This window comes from Talpa europaea, assembly GCF_964194135.1.
Source record: "Talpa europaea genome assembly, chromosome: 6".
Lineage (NCBI taxonomy): Eukaryota > Metazoa > Chordata > Mammalia > Eulipotyphla > Talpidae > Talpa > Talpa europaea.
The window spans coordinates 99,108,401-99,130,738 of NC_140072.1; the positions used below are offsets into that span (position 1 = coordinate 99,108,401).

General features: G+C 36.6%; 1 protein-coding gene across 5 annotated transcripts in view; it reads right to left on the reverse strand.

Annotated features, from left to right (window-relative positions):
• Positions 1-22,338, reverse strand: part of DGKH (diacylglycerol kinase eta) — a gene marked incomplete at both ends in the record, with an annotated part of 158,098 nt that overhangs the window by 11,899 nt on the left and 123,861 nt on the right. For 3 of the 5 annotated variants that reach the window (XM_084235588.1, XM_084235587.1, XM_084235590.1), the window contains 9 exons: positions 3,102-3,210; positions 3,795-3,914; positions 10,508-10,600; positions 11,587-11,692; positions 16,208-16,371; positions 17,253-17,387; positions 17,639-17,752; positions 19,539-19,646; positions 22,235-22,331. In XM_084235588.1, the coding sequence (XP_084091714.1) occupies positions 3,102-3,210; positions 3,795-3,914; positions 10,508-10,600; positions 11,587-11,692; positions 16,208-16,371; positions 17,253-17,387; positions 17,639-17,752; positions 19,539-19,646; positions 22,235-22,331 (1,046 nt within the window). Of the gene's footprint in view, positions 1-1,505; positions 1,637-3,101; positions 3,211-3,794; positions 3,915-10,507; positions 10,601-11,586; positions 11,693-16,207; positions 16,372-17,252; positions 17,388-17,638; positions 17,753-19,538; positions 19,647-22,234; positions 22,332-22,338 lie in introns of all 5 variants that reach the window. The other 2 variants (XM_084235586.1, XM_084235589.1) reach the window with 1 other exon arrangement.

The following is a 22,338-nucleotide window of genomic DNA, read 5'->3' on the forward strand; positions in this document are numbered from 1 at the left end:
TATAGGGGCCTCCCTGGTGGAGCAGCGGTTGAGCGCTGGGCTGCAAAGTTGCCCGCAGCCTCTGCAGTGCCGGTTCGATCCCCGGCCACCAGAGAGGGTCCCACATGGCGCGCAGATCTCTCCTGCCGCCGGCTGCTCCCCTCAGCAGTGTACTTCATCAGTCTGCCTGTTCTGTTCCCCACTTTGGCTCTGGTGAATCCTCTTATCCTCCCGCGCTTCTGACTGTACCCAGTGCTTGTATAAATCAATCAATCAATCAATCAATCAATCAATCTAAAAAAAATTGGATATAATGGTCTATTACATTTATTTTTTTGGTGCACTCATTGCATATTTTGAAGTCAACTTTTGCTTTACAAATTCTAGCGCTGTTTATTTTACTATGTTTCAGATATAAGATTTTCAACTAAAATAATTAATCTATTATTTTTATTATAAATGTTTAGGTATAAGTGGCATTCACTTTTGATGTGCTGAAACTATAACTCTGCCTAATAAAGATCTGTACTTAATAATCCCCATTATCTATTCAAACATCTCTACTAACATATTTGTAGATAAAGTCACAACAGTTTATAAATTTGTTAGGCATTAACTGAACCATAATTCTATGGATATTAGAACTTGGTCTATAGGCAAGGGATAACGCCAACAAATGTTGAAGGCTTGGTCACTTGCATATCAGTCAGCGTTGGAATTCTAAAATGGCACCTTGTGATAAGAGAATGTAACATGACAAAATTCTATTCCTAGCCCTGGGACAGAATGGCTACTTTGATCATTTTGATACAGTGTCCACCCAAAAATTAAAACAGAATTGTTGCATATCATGAATTAATGACTTTCTTTTTCCATCATAACTGATGAGTTGCTTTCTAGAAAAAGCATGTTGTAATGTTGACTTCATTGATGAGCGAAAACAATACATTTCTTTTGAAAACAATATAATCTTAAACAGTCATAGAAATGAAATTTGCATTTGTTGGCCTAATGTTCATGTGACCTATGAAAGATCAATTTAGAAACATAACAAATCCTGGGATTCTAAGTCAATGCAAAGACTCTCATATAGTTCCAGATAGTAGAGGGGTTTTATTATAGGCATTCTGAATTAATTTTTAGTTGTTAACCTTACATAAGATTTTTTATTCATTGTCAGCAACAATTATTACCTTTCATGCTGATCCAATAAAATGAGTTTATGAAAACATGATTTGGAAATATTAGCACAGGGACAGCCATATAAATGGATGCAGAAAGAAATTAAGTCCATGCTGAGCTTTAGCTGTTAATAGTGGGAGAATGATTTTAACAAGAAAATATTGTTGACATTCTTGTTTAAAAAGCATACAAGAAAATTAGACCACAGGCAATGCATGTTAGATTACTGCATGTTTTGCATAACATAAGCCAAGCTATAAGCACATAACAGCAGAGGTGCAAGAGAAAGGATTCTATTTTGCAAGAAAATTTTCAAGAGCAGAAGAGTAGCACAAAAGAAATACCTTAAGATCTCGCCTTTCCAGATGCAAAAGTTCAGCCCCTCTGATGTCATGACGAATGAAGATTTCTTTGTATTCTCCCAAATTGAGCAGATCCAGCCAAGCAGCAACTTCCTCTGTGCCCCATTTCTGAACTACCAAAGTTAAGAGCAAAACCCCCTTAATTTCTACATGCTCAATGCATTACAAAGCAAAGGTTGGCCAAAGAAGATGCAAACCAGAGTACAGCAGCAGCAGTGCTTGCAAAGGAGAAGGTTAACAACAAAACTGTAATTCCATTTTTCCATGCAGGTTGTGGACATCATTCAACATAGCATTCTGACTACACAAAGACATTCACAGCTGTGTACCCGTGCCTTTAGCCTTTAATCAATTTCATCCGTAAAACTACTCAAACTACATAATATGCATAAAAATGTATTCCTCATGATTTGGATCAGTAGTGCAAGGTCTATATAAGTGTTGATGATTTTCTTAAGACCATCTACGAAACTAGTTGCAAAAGAGCTACAAATGCTAATTCATAGTTAAAATCTGACAAAGTATGCAAATTTACACAGATTTTTCTGTTTCAAGTTTTGCTGATTTCATGCATTGCTTTTTTTTTTTATTCTAATACTATTGATAATTATAATTATTGGCAAGTATAGTAAAATGTTGATAAATCAATTTAACGTCATTTAAAGACTTAATTCTGCTAAGATAAGGTGGATTGTTAATTTTCAGTATGTAAAATCATTCCTTTATACATTTTACTGCACATCAATTTAATAAAAGCCTATTTATTTGCAATATTTGACTTTAACATGCCCTTCATAGCTGTTTTATGATTGTCACAAATAAGGAAATAATGAGAGATTTTAAATGAGAGATTTATAGATTAAATTAAAGATTTATAAAATGATCTGATTCTGAAAGGCAACTGCCATCATATACACAAAACTTGAAGGTGCTTTTGCACTAGAACAGTATTATAAATTAATCTCTAGAGGAAAGCAGAATGGGGACTAGAAAGAGAACAGCAAAGAGAGGAACTAATCTTTGACACAAGTGTCAAAGTGGATTGTCATTCAGGGGTTGAAATGGTGTAGCACATACTTAAACAGGAGAAAGAGAGTAATACATTTTTAGGTGGAAAATATATTTAGTGAGTTAAAGGAATAAATGAAAGTTTCTATGTTCCTTTTATCAACATAATCCTGATTTTGAACACTGAAGAAGAAAAACAAGTTACATGCTGATGCCTTGAACTGCTGTTGTGTGAGATAAAGAACCATCTAAACAGAGGCACTGACACTCACCCAAGTCAAAGCAACCAAAACTACCTGGCTGCCTCCTGTGCTTCGTAATTGCAGCTCCCTGCTGTTACCTGGACATACTTTAGGGATGATGATTTTTAAAATTATTATAAAGTGAATATAAAATAAAGTTCACCCTTTGGACCATTTTATAGTATAATATTCATGGCATCTATTACAATTTTGGCAATGATCTTCTCTAGCTAGTGATCTCAAAGCCTTGCAGCACCTCACTGATAGCACTTTAATAAGATATTTTTCCCATAATGTTACAGTCTTCCTCCTAGTATGGACCACCTACCAGACTGGGAACTTGTCTTCTGCTTCTGAACCTTTTCCTTTTTAAATTTTGGCACTATGCGAAATACTGTGCTCCTGTTGTTTCTCTTGGTGCAATCCATAGGAGGCTCCTGTCAAGATGAGCAAGAAAAACATTTTCTCAGGGTATACACACAATATAGTTGAACAGTGTTAACTTCTTCAAAAAAAATTCATAATAGGGCCTCCCCGGTGGCGCAGTGGTTGAGTGCTGGGCTGCGAAGCTGCCCGCAGCCTCTGCAGCGGCAGTTCAATCCCAGCCACTGGGGAAGGTCCCACATGGTGCACAGACCTCTCCTGCCGCCCGCTGCTCCCCTCAGCACTATACTTTGTCTGTCTGCCTGTTCTGCTCCCTGCTCTAGCTCTGGTGAATTCTCTCACCTTCCCGCACTTCTGACTGTACCCAGTGCTTGTATAAATAAATAAATAAATAAATAAATAAATAAATAAATCTTTAAAAAAAAAAGTTCATAATATTCCATGACACTGAAAATGTACTAATTCCTGTAGGATGCCTTTGTTCACATAAAAGCCTTTCCTCACTCATTCAAGAACAGAACATTTGAGAACAGTAGTCACAATTTATTCTTTAATCTATTTTTCAAAAGATATGTTCAGATTCTATAAAGAATCATAAAGTCAACCTCTAGAAAGAAACAGACAGAATTTTACATACCTCATCCTCATTTGGGTGCAAAATATAATAAAGCCAAGGGATCTCTGTTAGTTTCTGTAACTCCACCTCCACAGAATGTAAGGCATTGGATACACGCTCTTCATGTGGTGATTCCAATTGCTATTTACCAGCGGATTAAACGACAACAACAACAAAAAAGAAAATAAATAAAGCAGGTTCAGTGACAAACCTCAACTAGAATAAATTGGTTGTTTTTTTATTTTCTTTTTTGTGGGACCCTCGCTGGTGGCGAGAAATCGAACTGGCACTGCAGAGGCTGTGGGCAGCCTCGCAACCCAGTGCTCAACCGCTGCGCCACCAGGGGAGACCCTAGAATAAATTGCTTTGACTGTGAATATCTCATCGCTTAGCTTGGTTGTTTTCTTTTTATATAAAGAAATAACAGGAGGGTCTCCCCTAGTGGCACAGTAGTTGAACACTGGGCTGCAAAGCTGCCCGCAGCCTCTGCAGCGCCGGTTTGATCCCCGGCCACCGGCGAGGGTCCCACATGGCGCGCAGACCTCTCCTGCAGCCCGCTGCTCCCCTCAGCAGTGTACTTCGGTCCTTCTGCCTGTTCTGTTACCTGCTCTGGCTCTGGTGAATTCTCTCACCCTCCCGCGCTTCTGACTGTACCCAGTGCTTGTATAAATAAATAAATAAATCTTAAAAAAAAAAAAAAAAACACTTTTAAATTGAGCTAATTAAAAAAAAATCTGGATAGCTTTATCTTTATTTCTCAAAGATGATATAATGCAACTTTGATCATTTCACAGAAAAATTATTGTTTTTGGTATTTTTTCTATGTAAGCTCTTCCACTCTCTCCCCTGCCTCCTTCATTCTTGCTCATCCTTCCTTCCTTCTCACTCCATGCATCCATTCACCCATTCTGCCTGCTTACATTAGTGAGTAATCTCATTGTTCTACTTATTTGTAGCAAAAAATCCTTTTGATTTTCATAGGTCACTATGTGAATAAGTAATAGCATTTAAAAAAAGGGTCAAAGAATTACAATTAGCGAAATTGAAATGGTAATCAAAAACCTCCCCAAAAACAAAAGCCCAGGACCTGATGGATTTACAAATGAATTCTACCAAACATTCAGAGACGAATTAGTGCCTATCCTTCACAAACTCTTCCAAAAAATTGAGAAGGAAGGGACAATACCAAACACGTTCTATGAAGCCAACATTACACTAATACCAAAACCGAACAAGGACAACACAAAAAAGGAAAACTACAGGCCAATCTCCCTAATGAACACTGATGCAAAAATCCTCAATAAAATTTTAGCCATCAGAATCCAACAATGTATCCATAAGATAATTCACCACGACCAAGTAGGATTCATTCCAGGGGCACAAGGATGGTTTAACATCCGAAAATCAATCAACGTTATCCAACACATCAACAAAAAGAAATATAAAAACCATATGATAATATCAATAGATGCTGAGAAAGCTTTCGACAAAGTGCAACACCCATTCATGATAAAAGCCCTTGAAATTCTTGGGATACAAGGAACATACCTCAACATCATAAAGGCCATCTATGACAAGCCAACAGCCAGTATCATTCTCAATGGTGAAAAGCTGAAAGCAATTCCATTAAGATCTGGAACAAGACAAGGATGTCCACTCTCACCACTGCTTTTCAATATAATACTGGAAGTCCTAGCCAGGGCAATAAGACAAGAGAAAGACATCCAAGGAATCCAAATAGGAAAAGAAGAAGTCAAACTATCACTATTTGCAGACGATATGATATTATACATAGAGAACCCCAAAAACTCCACAGAAAAGCTAATTCAACTCATCAATCAGTTCAGTAAAGTGGCAGGATACAAAATCAACACGCAAAAGTCAGTAGCCTTCCTATACACAAACAATAAATCTGAAGAAGAAGAAATCAAAAAAACCATCCCTTTTTTTATTGAAACAAAAAAAATCAAATATTTGGGAATAAATCTAACAAAAGAGGTAAAGGAACTATACAAATAAAACTATAAAACACTGTTAAAAGAAATAGAAGAAGACACAAAGAAATGGAGAGACATCCCCTGCTCGTGGATTGGAAGAATAAACATTATTAAAATGGCCATCCTTCCAAAAGCAATATACAGATTCAATGCTATTCCAATCAAAATTTCAATGTCATTCTTCAAAGAAATAGAACAATTATTGATGAAATTCATATGGAATCACCAAAAACCCCGAATAGCCAAAGCTCTCCTGAAAAAAAAAAGAAGGGAATGGAGGCATCACACTCCCAGACTTCAAACTATACTACAAAGCCATAATCATCAAAACTGCATGGTATTGGAACAAGAACAGACATACAGACCAATGGAATCGAATAGAAAATCCAGAAATAAACCCACAGATTTATGGTCAACTAATCTTTGACAAAGGAGCAAAGACTATGCATTGGAGCAAAGAAAGTTTGTTCAATAAATGGTGCTGGGAAAACTGGGTAGCTACATGCAAAAGAATGAAGCTTGACCACTACCTCACACCATACACAAAAATCAACTCAAAATGGATTAAAGAACTAGACATAAGACCTGAAACCATAAAATATATAGAAGGAAATATAGGCGAAACACTACGTGATTTGCACATCAAAGACATCTTTACAGACACATCACCCAAAGCAGTGATAGTGAAGGCAAAGATAAACAGCTGGGACTACATCAAATTAAAGAGCTTCTGCACAGCAAAAGAGACAATAACAAAAACAAAGAGAAACCCCACCAACTGGGAGAACATTTTTGCACCCAACACTAATGATAAAGGACTGATCACAAAAATCTGCAAAGAGCTGATGAGACTCAACAACAACAAAGAAAACAATCCAGTCAAAAAATGGGCAGAAGAGCTAAAAAGAAACTTCTCTGAAGAGGAAATGCAAATGGCCAACAGGCATATGAAAAAATGTTCAACATCACTTGCCATCAGGGAAATGCAAATCAAAACTACCATGAGATACCATCTTACACCAGTGAGAATGGCACATATTAAAAAAACTAGCAACAACAAATGCTGGCGAGGGTGTGGAGAAAAAGGAACTCTTCTGCACTGTTGGTGGGAGTGCAAACTGGTCCAACCACTGTGGAAAGCTGTGTGGAGATTTCTGGACCTACTAAACATAGAGCTTCCATATGATCCAGCAATTCCACTCCTAGGTATTTACCCAAAGGACACAGAAACATCAATTCCAAAGAACACCTGCACCCCTATGTTTATAGCAGCACTGTTTACAATAGCTAAGCTTTGGAAACAACCCAAATGCCCACAAATAGATGACTGGATCAAGAAGATGTGGTACATATACACCATGGAATATTACTCAGCATTCAAAAAAGATAAACACATGCAATTTGCAGCAACATGGATGGCGCTGGAAGGGATCATGCTCAGCGAAATAAGCCAAAAAGAAAAAGAAAAATACCAGATGGTCTCACTCATAGCAGGAATCTAGAAAACTTAAATAAGGGACCAGGAAAATGAATAACTATAAGAAAGTGAAAATCAAAATCAACAAAAAACTATGAACCAGAGACACTTTTAGGGGGGCGGGGGCGGGAGGGGAGGGATTGGGGTCAGAATGGGGGGGCTGCAATTGTATGGGGAATATAACAATAAAATTTATTATAAAAAAAATAAAAATAAAAAAAGGGTCAAAAACATGTCATATAGATCCAGCAATTCCACTCCTAGGTGTTTACCCAAAGGACACAGAAACATCAATTCCAAAGAGCACCTGCACCCCTATGTTTATAGCAGCACTGTTTACAATAGCTAAGCTTTGGAAACAGCCGAAATGCCCAAAAATAGATGACTGGATCAAGAAGATGTGGTACATATACACCATGGAATATTACTCAGCATTCAAAAAAGATAAACACATGCAATATGCAGCAACATGGATGGCGCTGGAAGGGATCATGCTCAGCAAAATAAGCCAAAAAGAAAAAGAAAAATACCGGATGGTCTCACTCATAGCAGGAATCTAGAAAACTTAAATAAGGGACCAGGAAAATGAATAACTATAAGAAAGAAAAAAATCAAAATCAACAAACAACTATGAAGCAGAGACACTCTTTGGGGGAGGAAAGGAGGGATTGGGGTCAAAATCGGGGTTGCAATTGTATGGGGAATATAAAAATAAAAAAAAACATGTCATATAAAAAGAAATGCTTGTCATAAGAATCTCGTAGAGAATTAAAATAGTAGGTTTGGGAAGAAAAAAACCACCACCATGAATCTCAGAAAAAAAAAAAAAACTGTGATGAAAAACTGTGGTGAAATTCAGGACAAAGCTAAAAGCTAAACTTTGTTATCTGGAGGGAAGGTCTGGGGTACATTCAGGTGGACCGCCCTCGGATGGGGGGTGAAAACATTAATGAGAATCTGACTGGTCATTTGTTGTCTACACTAACCCCCCCTGAAATAGTTATGGAAAAGCAAGTACAAATTTAATTAATGAATAAAAATGTGAAACAAACACTGTTAGGTATAGAACTGGCAGGGAAGTGGCCAGGTTGTCGTCCAGGCCTTGTTATTAATGATCCATGCAAACAAAGAGGGGTTAATTAATTTCAGGAGTCATAGCTTCCTCCTCATTAAGTATAGATTGTGTTTAGATTATTTCTAAGGTGTCATCCAACTATTCAGTACTTTTATAAATTACGTTAAAATTGTAGAGAACTTACATATAGTTTCACAGAATTTTAAACTGAAAGTTCAGAATGTTACTGTTTTTTGTTATGGACATTATTTTGCCCCCTGTTATTCAATGTAGCTACCATTTATATAATAAAAATAAAATATGGAGATTCTCCACCCTGTCATATAAAGTTTACCACTTTCCTTTTAGTCTAAGAATATGTGTTATAAAACTGATATAATGGTTATTACATATTTATCCTGGCAGCAAAATGAAGAGCAAATTTAGGCGCTCTCAAATATTGATTCTCTATTGTCCTATCACTATTGTTAATGATTTTGACACATTCTGACTGAAACACCTATATTTGACAATGATGGAAGACCCATCAATATTAACATAATAGGTAGATATTAATCAAGTAACACTTATGGGTACTTTCAGTGTAAAGAACCAGAACAGAATTAGTTAGATTTCTAGTTGTCATCAATTAGAAATTACCTTAAAAGTATTTTAAATAGGGCCTCCATAGTGGCAAAAGGGGTTAAGCACAGCACTATGAAGCAATCTGCAGCCTCTGCAGCACGAGTTCGAACCCCCAGCTGGCCAGGGAGCTACCCACATGGCACAGCACACCTCTCCTGACTCGCCTGCTGCTCCCCTCAGCAGTGTATTTTAGTCAGTCTGCCTGTTCTGTTCCCCGCTGTCTCTGGTGAATCCTCTTACCCCCCGCATCTCTGGCCTATACCCCAGTTCCTGTATGCATAAATAAATAAATCCTTAAAAAAAGTATTTTAAATAACACAAAGTGTATCGTTTCTCTGTTCCTCTACTGTGACCAATGTCACGGCTCACTGGATTTTCTATAGTACTTACAGAAGGACCGCAAGAGGATTCTAATAACCAACTACAAAGAAAATATTCCTATTGTTTTTATCAAGAGAGAAAATGAATGTTTCTTCCTAAAAGTTTTTGGTTTTTTTCATGGTCAAAGCAGAGACAGTTGCCTCTTGATGCAAGGAAGTTTCAATTCAGTTTCTTCTGCAGGTGGGTGAGCAATGGATTTCATGTACTTAAACTTTGATTTAAGTTTTCTTCTCAGATCAAAAGATGCTCCAAGGAGAGCACTTTTCTGGACCCCAATCAAACAGAAATTCCAACCAGAGTCACTTATTAGTGAGACTATTGTGACAAACATCTCCTTTTCCCACTGTGCCAGATGTGATGACTTTTACTATCACTTCTAATTAGGTATTTATTTTTATCAAGCAAGAGATAAAATTATAGTCAAGAGAAATGTTTTAAGAGCATCACTTATCAATTACTCAGAACTGTTACCAGAAAGAAAAAACAATAGTTAATGCACTAGGCTTTCTACAATCACAACAGCATGTGTGGAGAACCCACAATTGAACCACTAGGTGGCGAAAAGACCTTATATAGAAAATGGTGAGGGAAGGTTGACAAGGCAAAGATTCTAGGTAAATCAGGACATCGATAGGCTTCTAGCACTTAGACCTCAGACCTGTGGATTGTGTTCAGATTCAGATTTGATTTCCAACACCCATCAGAGTCAATCCAACGATACAGCTGGTTCTTGAAATTTAGTCCTTGAAACACTGATTCTAGAAAATGTCATTTACTACGCAAATCTAGAGCACCATTATCAATCATATTTCAAGACCTATGATTTTCCCTACTATACCACAACAATGAGTTAATGAGAATCTGAAGAAAGTTTACTGTAATTTATAAAGCTCAAATCTCTTAAATGTTGACTGTGGAAATTTCATAGAAACATGATGGTATGTGTGAGAGGAAATCTCTCTTCCTCCTGTTAGCCTGATTCATAACTTCTAGGTTTGGCCATATGTTTTCTTGGAGGCAAAAGCTAGGTGAAGAGAAAGCTCCTCTGAGCTCTTCTGAAGGAAGCCAGCAGGCTGCTTCGGCTGGCATTCGAATCTTACAAATGCGTGTTCCCTAGTGAAGGTAAGACTGATATATTTATTTCATCACTGTAATGTTATCAATCATTTCTCTTCCTTACCAAAGGAACTCTGCCGACTAGTAAAGATTCTGTTTCATTGTACAGAGCCTTCACATTGATGGCTATTTCAGTGGCGGTGTCTCTTGTAAGACTCTAGAAAAAAGACCAAGGACAAGTAGTTCTGTATTAAATCAGGATTCAGTCATTAGTAAATAAATTTTATTCTCACAATTTAAATTTCTATCCAAGTAATTTTTTAAAAATCTACCAAAATTCTATAATAACTCTAAAATTCTATACTTAAATTTGTTAGCATGATTATGTCTTCTAATTCTCATCTCACAGAATCCAAAGAATGCACTGACTGTTATGAATACATGCAGGATCACATCTCCTACCTGGACATATGTATTTCTAGCAACAATATATTCCCATGAAAAGTTAAGTCAAGAAAATTATTTCTCAAAAGACCTGAACATAATTAGGTCTATTTGCTCTTTCACTCTTTGTAGTCCCAGCCAGATTGGTTTTTTTTTTTTTTTTTAGATTTTCATTTTCGGGAATAGCATTTAATTGTATATTAATTTAGATGACTGAAACTGAGTCATTAAAAGAATAAAGTAGGCTATCAGTTTTCTTTATGACACATGTGACACATTTCAAGGCATTATAGTCTATCTGTTCCACTACTAATGTCTATGTTAAAAAAATTACTAAATTGCCACTTTAAACAAAATGAAGTAAGGATAATTTCAGGGCACAAATTCAAAAGCAAACAACATCTCTAATAAAATGTAGCATATCAAGGCTTGCCCTATGTCAAGGTACAGGGGAGAAAGTCAAAGGCGTTAAAGGAGAAATGGTAGGAGATAAAAGATATAGGGAAGAAGAAAAACAGCAAGGTGACCAGTGACTGAAAGTGAAATAGAAAATGAAAAGTGAACAGAATTTAAGAGCCATAATGGAAAAAAATGGTAGGAAAAGGAAAATAAGGACAAATTTGGCCACAAATTTACTATAAGCTTATGGCAGAGACTCATATAATGTTCTTTCATAGGGCATGGCATATTTTCTAGTATTAAAATAAAGATGCGATTTCAAAAAAATCTGTGGAATGAGAATTTACCATTACCCCTCACCTCTGGAGCCCGTGGGTTAGCTTTATTCAGTGCGTGGGAGCATGCGTTCACCGCGTGGGCCAGCTCCTGCTCCAAAAGACAATGAATGGTAGCTGCGTCACAAATTCTAAAAGCAAAAATGAAACGAATGAAAAACTTCAAGCATTCCTGATCTTTCTAAAGTGTAGAAGTGGTAGAATAACATAAGTAAAACAAGATCATTAAGGGAAATTAATTTTTAATTACTCCTCAGTTGTGAACGGTACAGGTTACATTTACAAAATTCAAATCTAACTGCAACAAAGAATACTAAACCACAAGTCTTTACATTAAAACTTATTGGGTCCTCCTGGTGGCACAGGGGTTAAAGACAGCGCAATCAAGGGGCCTCCCCAATGGCGGTGGTACAGCGGGTTGAGTGCAGCGCTGTGAAGTTGCCCGCAGCCTCTCATTGCCAGTTCGAGTCCTGGCCAGCCAGGGAGATGCCCACATGTCATGGCAGACCTCTCCCGTCTCACCCACTGCTCCCCTCAGCAGTGTTTTCAGTCAGTCTGCCTGTTCTGCTCCCTCTCTGTCTCTGGTGAATTATCTCACCCTCCCATGCCTCTGGCCTGTACCCCCATTCTTGTATAAATAAATAAATCTTTAAAAGCGCTATCAATCTATGGCCAGCCACTTTAACATGAGTTTGATCCCCCCATGCTGCAGGCCAGGGAGCAACCCACATGACAGAGCAGACCTCTCCTGCCTCGCCTGCTGCTCCCCTCAGTAGTGTATTTCAGTAGATCCTCCTATTCTGCTCCCCACTCTCTCTGGTGAATCCTCTAATGCCCCCCAGCATCTCTGGCTTGCACCCCAGTTCTTGTATGCATAAATAAATAAATCTTAAAAAAATAAAAACTATTGGCTTAGAATCAGAAAAAAAAAAACATATTGAAGCACTACTTAGAATGTAACACTTGATTCTGCATCAGCTTTGGAAAGTGAGAGCATTTCCAAGTGTAAAGAGTAGAACTTATCTTTTATTCACTGACACTGTTAACTATGAACAAATACAAGAGGTTAGGGGAGCAGCATGGCCATATTTAATCATCTATGTATAAATGCTTTATAAACATTAGCTATTTTCATAATCTTAAAAGGTAACTATAATTAATTTTCTCCCCTTTACAGATGAAAACACTGAGGCTCAGAGAGATTTAGTATGAACACAAAGCTAATAAATGATAGAATAACGATTTGAATCTATGTCTTCAACTCAAAAGCCTGATGTGTCACAGTCCTCTGGAATTTCAACTTTCAAAAATAGTCCTAGAAAGACATAATCTTGCAAGGTACTAAGGCCAAAGAAGAGAAAAGAAAAAATATCCACCAATTGCTAGAAAATAACACAAGGGCTGCAAATGAACAATAAAGCAAGACTATTCAAATATTTTTTTCTTCTGGCATCTTCAAGGGAAATGACCTTCAATCTGGAAAGGGTAACGAGAGCAGAGACCTATATATATACAGAGCTGAATCAAGAGTAAAGGCAAAGTTTAATTCTTAAGGATCACAAATTGTTATCCAAGTCAAAAGGAAACTGCAAATGTTTAGCATTCTTACCAATAACTTTGAGGAATCATGAAGAATAGATTATTAATAAGAACAGAAATGGGTAAACGTCATCTTAATTTGCAAAGAATGGGAAAAAGGTAGATCAACTTCAGAGCAACATTTTCAACTGCCTATCAAATTTCCCCCGAATATTTCTAATGTAATTAAAATTCTGTAAGTTCAATATGGAATCCATCATTTTCTCTCTCAAAACCTACTCCTTTTCATGAACCTTGTGGCTCCAACAATCCATCCAGCTCTTCACTAGAAACCTGAGGGTCATCCTGTCCCCTAATTCATGTCCATATACAAATTTTAGATCCTAACCTATTTTAAATCTCTTATTTCCTTTCCATGCCTACTGCATCAATTCATCATTTCCTATTAAGACATTTTTGACAGTGTTCACCTGGTCCCAACTTTGCTGTCCTGCAGACAATGATCTATGTTGCTTCCAGAAACATCGGAATAAAAATTTGTCACCTCCTCCCCACTTCATCCACATTTCCTATATTTGTGCATACCCTATGTCAATATTTCAGCCCCAAACTCCCTGAGTTTTCCTGAAACTACTATATACTCACATGCCACTGTGTCTGTGCCCAGGTTGGCTCCCACACTTAGTTTTTTCACTTACTCCCTTAAGACTCGACTGAGAGGCAGCTTCCTCCAGGCAGCTCTCCCTTAGTTCCTCTAGCCTTCTCTGTGTGTCCACATCAGACACACACTGATGTGAGCCTTGTAACAGTGCTTTGGCTACACTTTCCCCTTCTACAGCTCTAAGAGTAAATTAAGAAAAGGGACTACAACGCAGTCACTTTGGCATGCCTATTGCCGAACATGGTCACTGGCACACAGAAGAGATTCAAAATTATTTGTGGAATAGTGAATGAATTAATTCTCAAATTGACAAGTGAACTTTTGCAAAATTAAATGTATAAATGGGGAATCAAAGTAGGCTGATCAAAAGCAAGTCTGGCCAAACTCCCCTTTCTTTTTTTTGATAAGGATATTTGACAGGATGATATAGGAAGTACATTTTGGTCTCAAGGGGTTATATTTTATTTTATTTTATTTTATAAATATTTTACATCATTCTTCATTTTTGTACAATGTATGCTCTCTCCTCTCAGGTGTAGTCCCCATGAAATTCCCATCATCAATTCAAGCGTGTCCCATCCCCATAGTCCCTTGTGCTCTTCCCATCCCTGTTTTAATCCTCCTTCCTCCTCTTCCCCTACAGAATATCTCTGATTTATAGTTGCCAGTTAAAGGGATTATATTTTAGTTTCAATAAAATACTGTGGTTATAGTTTCAAATTTGTAGAAATCTCGATACTGTTTTGCATGTGTTAATTAGCTTGATTATGTCTCAATGTCTCAAGGGGTGTCACAGTCACCCCTTACAGACACCTATTATGAAATGTAAATACAGCTGGAAAAAAGGCAAAAAGTAAAATAAACCCAGTCTAAATTGGAGTATGTAAAAGTTTTTTTGTAATATCTAAAAAGACATATTTACCCAAAAGTAAATTATCTCTGTGGACAGGAAACTGAGATGTGCAATAACAAGGTTATGTGGATTTAGCTCACTTAACCTTCACTTTCCTTTCCTTTTCTTCCCACGTACTCAGTAACTTGCAGTTCATTTTACTTTTTTCTAATTCTGAATGCTGGTTTCCAGCAGCAGAAAGTGCCTTCCTTTTCTCTTTTGTCTCTTAATATCTGAAGAGGAGGAGAAGAGAGAAGGGGAGCAGGTGGTGAGTAAGAGGGAAGAGAAAGGAGGCAAGTTAGCCCCTCGTAGCACTAAGCTTTGGTTTCCTTTTTTTTAAAATTTATATTATCTTTATTTATTTATTTATTTATTAATATTTTATTTTATATAATTCTTACATCATTTTTCATTTTTACACACTGTATGCATTTTCATTTTGGTTATATTCCCCATACAATTGCACCCCCCCCTTATTTTGACCTTAGTCCTTTTTTCCTTTTTCAACAGTTCTGTCAGTGCCCAGATGAGGTAGGAAAAGAGTCTAATAGCTTCCATTCACAGACCATTAAATATGCCGTGATCTAATCCACTTTACATGGTGGATCTCACCTAACTGGAGACCTGGGGAGGTGACTTGTATTATTCCCATTTGTAGGGACTATCTAGGTGAAGAGGAGATAAAGAAACTTGCCCATGTAATCGAGATTTTTATGTTTACACTCAAAGATTTTTTTTTCTAATCTCTCGCCTTTCTGTGGACTAAAATTAACCTCTTGCAATCTTTGTATTATGTCTTTTGGAAGCAGATTCTTGAATCCTTTCCACCCACCTTGAGAGCACAGTTAATGTTTATATTTCTTTCTACATTGTGTATACTTTTAATGAATAATTACAAGGCAACATTTAAATGAATCATATAGTATAAAAATTGTGGATAGACTGGGGGAATAAACAATAACAGAAAGAGTACTGTGGTAGGTCAAGTTCATCGGGATTCTGGAATGCCCAGAATCTGTTCTGTAGAGAACACAGGTGTCTGGATGTGTATGCTGGAGAGAATCTGGTGGAGTGCAGCAATTATGGAGACATAAAAGAAGGAGTAAATGAAAAAGGGTAAATGCATCTCTTTTAGATACTCCAAGCAACTGAAATTTAGTTTTAATACTAAAATATTTTAGTTTAATACTAAAAAAAAATTGGCCAAGGCCAGAGTATTTTATTTTTCAAAATTTAAAAAAAATTTTTTTTTAAGATTTTATTTATTTATACAAGAGCTGGGGTCAGGCCAGAGGTGCAGGAGGGTGAGAGGATTCACCAGAGACAGAGCGGGGAGCAGAACAGGCAGACGGACCGAAAACACTGCTGAGGGGAGCAGCAGGTGTGACAGGAGAGGTCTGCAGTGCCATGTGGGTCTCTCGCTGGCCAGCTGGGAATCGAATCGGCACTGCAGAGGCTGTGGGCAACTTCACAGCACTGTGCTCAACCTGCTGCACCACCGGACAGGCCCCAAGGGCAGAGTTTTCATAGCCCAAAGCCAGCAGCCTGCCATACCTGGTAATGAGCTCCTCTGCAGCTTGGGAGCACAGCTGCATCTGTGACACCTCTTCTGTTGCCAAGTCAACGGCATGTTGGATGTACAAATGGGTTCGAAGAACTGGTTTACCAGAATCACACTTCTGTTTATCTTCCCAAGATTTTAAAGTGCTTTCAAAAGCCTATTTAAAAATCAGTATTGAAGTGAATTGTTAGTTTACAGCAATGAGGCCCAAATAAACGTGTATTTATAGATTATATGCATGGCTTTGAAACTACTAATGCTTTTTCCTAAAATTTAACATCTCATTAAATAAACTACAAGTAGAAAAAAAGATGTTTTAAAGCTAGATAGTGTAATACAACAAATAAAAAGTAATTGGGGACAATAAACATATGAATGAAATTTTAAAAACAAAAGTTTCAATTTATGCTTCATTTTTACTATTGTATAATAGATGGAATTATGATTGGCAGTCTTATTTGTTATGGGTGTGGCTAATTAAAAATATATATTCTGGAAAAGGCAAAAATATGGACACAGTAGAAAGATTGGTATTGTCAGGGTAAGAAAAGAGAGAGTAGTGGTTAGGTGGAGCACAAGAATTTTTAGAACTGTGAAGTCAGTCTGTATGAAGCTACAATGGTAGTGACAAGTGATTACACATCTGTCAAACCTATAGAAAGTACAACACAAAGGCTAATGCAAACTAAGAAATAAAATGATCAATATTGGTTTATTAACTACGATACTTGTACCACACTAACACAAGATGTTAATAACAGTGGAATTTATGTGTTTGTAAGAGGTGAAGAGGTGTGTGGGAATAGTATTAGAATGCTCTGTACTTTCTGCTCAACTTCTTTTCTGTAAACCTGAGCAAGTAATAAAAAAAAAGTCTTCAAAAAAACTAAATATTTTTTCATAATTAAAGCTATAGCGACTTAAACATCAGGTTTAAGAGACAACTGAAATATTTTCCTTGGTTTCTATTTCTCATTAACAACTAAAAAACATTTAAAGGCTTGATTAAAAATTTAGAAGAAGGTTTGTGTTACATACCCTGTCCCTTGTTAGCATCTGAGCTCTATTTTTGTGTACAATTTTGATGATCCCTGGAGGCTGAACCCATGCTTCACCATCCACCTGCACTGGGACTCCCTCATCACCAAATATGGTGATTTTTACTGTACGGCACTGAAATAAAACAAGACATTTTAGAGCACAAGTTATCCTGAGAAATTGACAATCTACACTCAAGCTTGGTGTTTAGTCTTTGGTGGAATGGAATATTACGCTTTTCCACTTATGATGATATAGTAACAACTGACATGAAGAGAAAGCCAATAATATAAGGATGGATATCCAATGCAGGGCTCATTTGGGTTAGCTTCCCTCCACTACCAGTGGCCCATGTAGTGAAATCAGGTTTGATTAGAGAAACAAACCTGGGCTATTCGATGATGCTGAAGTTTAATGACCCTTGAAACTGCCATTTGCACACTATCAAATATTGCAACAACTTCCAGGATTTTGTCATCAAATGATGGTGCAGCAAATATCTGAAAGGAAAAACTACTTTATACTTTCACTGATAAAGTTAACTAATAAGTAAGCATTGTAAACTCTGTAATATACATATTTTTACAAATACATAAATATAGCAAGCAGAAAAGCAAATAAATATTAGGAAATTATAGTCCATCACTTAAGGTGTTTAAAGCAGAAAAATATAATAAAAATGGTTTTAAAAGCTCATGTGGATATACTGTTCACGTCTCGCATTAAGCACTCTCTGAACTAGTGAGCTGTTATATTTCTAAATAATTCACCTTGGTACACAATGTATTGAATATCTACTCAGCCATAACTCAGATGTCTTGATAAAATGATATACATAATTTTAGGACCCAAAAGGTGATACAGATTTCATGAACGTGCAAATCACCATTCATTCATTTGATTCGTTCTAAGGGAAATCTTTCAAGGTGTTACAAGTAATATGTGTTTATTACAGCAGTATATGCAATAAGGTTTATCTCTTAATACTAAAACTTTAGAGCATTTTATAGTATGGAAACAGAAAGCTCAGAGAGCAAAATCTTACTTTCCCTTGATACTACCTACATGCATTTCACAAAATCAATCTAAACTATTACTTTGTCCCTTTTATTCTCTTTTATTACATAATAAATAGTTATGTTTCTGAAAATAGCATTTGCTATAAGGTAGCATTCTATAAAATTTTGACTGAAAATATATAGGATGTATATATGTAAACACTGATGATTTCTTATCATTTTTGTTATCTGATTTCATGGTTTTGAGGCCTATTTCTGCTATTTACAGTATGAACTTTGCATCAGTTTCTTCACTGGTGAAATTTTGATAAAAATTGTGGGAGTTAAATAAAGACAGTGAAGCTCTCAGAACACTATCTGACTACTTAGTAGATGTTCAAGTTTTATTTATCTTAGTCTCACTCATTTTCTCCCTTTAAAATGTTTAAGACAAAACTATTGTAATGACAAACTATTGACTGCTAATGTCAGTTTTTATATTCCAAAAGGATTGGAATATACTGATATTATGAAAACTACAAATACTTTGCAATTTATTTTATACTTTAGTCCTGCCTACTCATGGAAGAGTACTAAGAAAATGGGTAAGGAGGAACCATCATATCATAAGCCTCAAATCAAAGTCACATTCAATATGTGTGACTCTTCAAAGCAAGATCATTATAACATTTCTCACTTTCATTGTTACATATACTTAATGATTATGCCCTGTCTTTTACTTTTTTTTATTTTTTTTTGCCCTTTTATTTTATTATTTTTAGAACTATTACATTTATTACATTGTCTCTTTTCTTTTTTTAATATAAGTAAGTATTAAAAAATAGCCCTAAACTCCCCTGGCCAAATGAGCCCTCTTGATATTTCTAAATATAAAAAAGATAATGCATACAAAACTTAAAAAATTAAAAGTACAGAAAGATATTTTGGTAAACAAAATAATATCCTCCTCCCTACACCAAAAATGTTCAAGTCTTAATCCCTGGAACTTGTGAATATGTTATTTTACATGGCAAAAGAGACTTTGCACATGTGATTATGTCAAGGACTTCAAGGTAGGGAGATGGTCCTGGATGGTCTGGGAGGAGAGTGAGCAGGGAGAAAATGTAATCACAAAGGTCCTTTAAGGTGGAAGGTGGAAGAAGAGGAGGTCAGAGTGAGGCAACATTAGGACTCAAACTGCTTGGTTGGCTTTGATGATGGAAGAAGAGGCCATAAGCCAAGATATGTAGGCAGCCAATAGGAGCAGGCAAGAGTAGGCAATACTTACATCATCCTCTTTAGTTCCACCCCAGAAGTTAGTGCCTCCAGCATAGCTGGGGATGTTCAATACTGCTATTCCTTGCAGACTGGGCAGAGGAATATACTGTCCATCACACTGTAGGTAAAAAGCTTAGAGGTTAGAGTGAAACTACCAGTTTGGAAGACACTTGAATACCAAAGGCAAAGGATGATGGAGGAAAGTGGTAATATCTCATCACCTTCAAATACATTCCTGCATGATAACTTTATCTTACTTGTTTTAATTTAATATTTTCAAAGTACAAATAACCATAGCAGAAATTATTACAGAAAAACAAATTTTACCTCTTCTTTCCTTCAAAACCAGGCAATATTTTTCTTGAGTCCTTTGTCAGGGCACTTGTGATATTCTCTCTTGTATTATGCTCATCTCTTTACCTATGCGATTGTGGTCATCTCATTTACATATGAAAGTGGGCTCTATAAAGGTGAGCTCTGGGTCCTACTCATCTCATCCAGCACTTCCCTCAATTCCTGCTACTCTTTTGGTTTTATGTAATTTACTAACAACTGGCTAAACTTGAAGCTGAATTTTTCAAGTCAGGTCAAATACCCTTCAAAGGACAAATATGCCCAAAAACATCTTATAGTCCATGCCTTCTAACTAATCACTTAAGTGAAAATTAAATTACCACTTAAATAAGGAAAAAAATATGGCTGGTGAAGTAATTATACATGACATGTGGATAAATTCTTACTGAGTAGAAGGTTTAAACCTTTGTTTTAAGAGTGCAGATTGTAAGATGTCATACTTAAAAGAGATGCTTTATTTTCAAAAATAATTCTTACATCAAAATAATTAGTTTTATAAAATTTGCATTTTAATGCACAATTAAAATTATCTCCAACCTTTAGAACAAGTGAGAATTAGGTATGAATCCATGTTCAACCATTATATATAACTGAGAATACTTTATACTTGATTTACCCCTACAGGCATTTTTTACAATTCCTTTCTTATCTTTTTCATGAGAACACATTCAGTGGTCCACAAAGTATCCTAGCACCTCAGGCCATCCCTTGCACAAAGATGGTGGTGCTCCATGTCTATGTGTTAAATGAATGAAGTATTTAGTATAATGATAAATGTTTCTGAACCCAAAAACTTGAATAGATATTTTTTGTGCTTAAAAAAAAAAGCTATCTAGGGCCTCCCCTGGTGACACAGGCAGTTGAGCGCAGCACTGAGAAGCTGTCCACAGTCTCTGTAACACCAGTTCGATCCGGCCAGCTGGTGAGAATCCCACATGGCTCGGCAGACCTCTCCTGTCTCCCCAACCTGCTGCTCCCCTCTGCAGTGTATTTCAGTCAGTCTGCCTTTTCTGTTCCCCGCTCTGTCTCTGGTAAATCCTTTCACCCTCCCACACATCTGGCCTGTACCCCAGTTCTTGTATGCATGAATAAATAAATCTTTAAAAAAAAAAAAGCTATCTAAATCATATGATTAACTTAAAGGAAATGGAAAAAATTCCATCAATTCCATCAATGTAAATATAAAAGTATCTTTGAATCAATTCAAAGCAGTCTCAAAGATTTTATAAATATACTTTACTTGCAAGAATCATCTGGAAAAGAAAACTTAGAAGGAAGTTCTACATATACTGCTGCATTTAGCATATTATGTATCAATCAAAACTCTCAGAATTTAGTGCTTAGTAGCCATTTTATCAAGTCTCATAAGAAAAATATGAGCAGCTCATGAGATGCAATAAATTAACATCACCTGACTCAATAATTTCTCTTGTTTTTAGGAAAAGCTTCAGGAGTGGTACATTCGTTTATAATCTTCTTTAGTTTCCCGCATTTCCATTTGTGGTTCATGATGTTGCAAAATACTATGAAACTGCAGTTAAGCTGGGAAGATGGTGTTTTGAATTCTGTCACTTATTTCTGAGAGACCTTTGAACTTTCAGAATTTCATTTTGCTCATCTATGAAAAGGGCTAATAATGCTAAGTCTAAGTGTGGCCAATATGCTAAGGTATCAGAAAGCACCCAAAGGAAAGTCTATAAATTTCTTTGTTCAGTCAGAATTACAAGTTAGTGTTTTCATTTTTCTTTTCTTTTTTTTAAAGATTTATTTATTTATTTATACAAGTACTGGGTACAGTCAGAGGCGTGGGAGGGTGAGAGAATTCACCAGAGCCAGAGGGGAGAGTAGAACAGGCAGAGTGACGAAGAACACTGCTGAGGGGAGCAATGGGCGGCACGAGAGGTCTGCGCACCATGTGGGACCCTCCTCCGGTGGCCAGGGAGTAGCCGGGGATCGAACTGGCACTGAAGAGGCTGCAGGCAGCTTCGCAACCCAGGGCTCAACCGCTGCACCACCGGGGAGGCCCACAAGTTAGTGTTTTTCTAATGAAAAAACACTGGTTTTGAAATTTTGGCACCTCCAGATATTGACTATTTGATCTTGAGCAAACAACTTCATTCTTCTGAACAGACTAATAAAACCTGTTTCATAAGGAATAACTACCTTCATAAAGTGAGTCACTTAGATTCAACTTCTATGCCTCTCTTAGTATAAAGTTGATAACCCCTTCCATTTTTTCCCTTTTAGTGTTTTGTCTCTAATCAAGAGGAATTTAGGCCAAATTTACTCAACAAATGAAATTATTTCTCTATGTAAATAACCTGAAACATCTTTATTTCAGGATATGCTTACCTCAAGTTGCACCCTCTGTTCTAAATTCTTGTATGATCTCTGTAACAATTCCCGGGTTCCAAGGACTCCATACCACATCAAGTTTTTAGTTCGGCTCCTGAAAA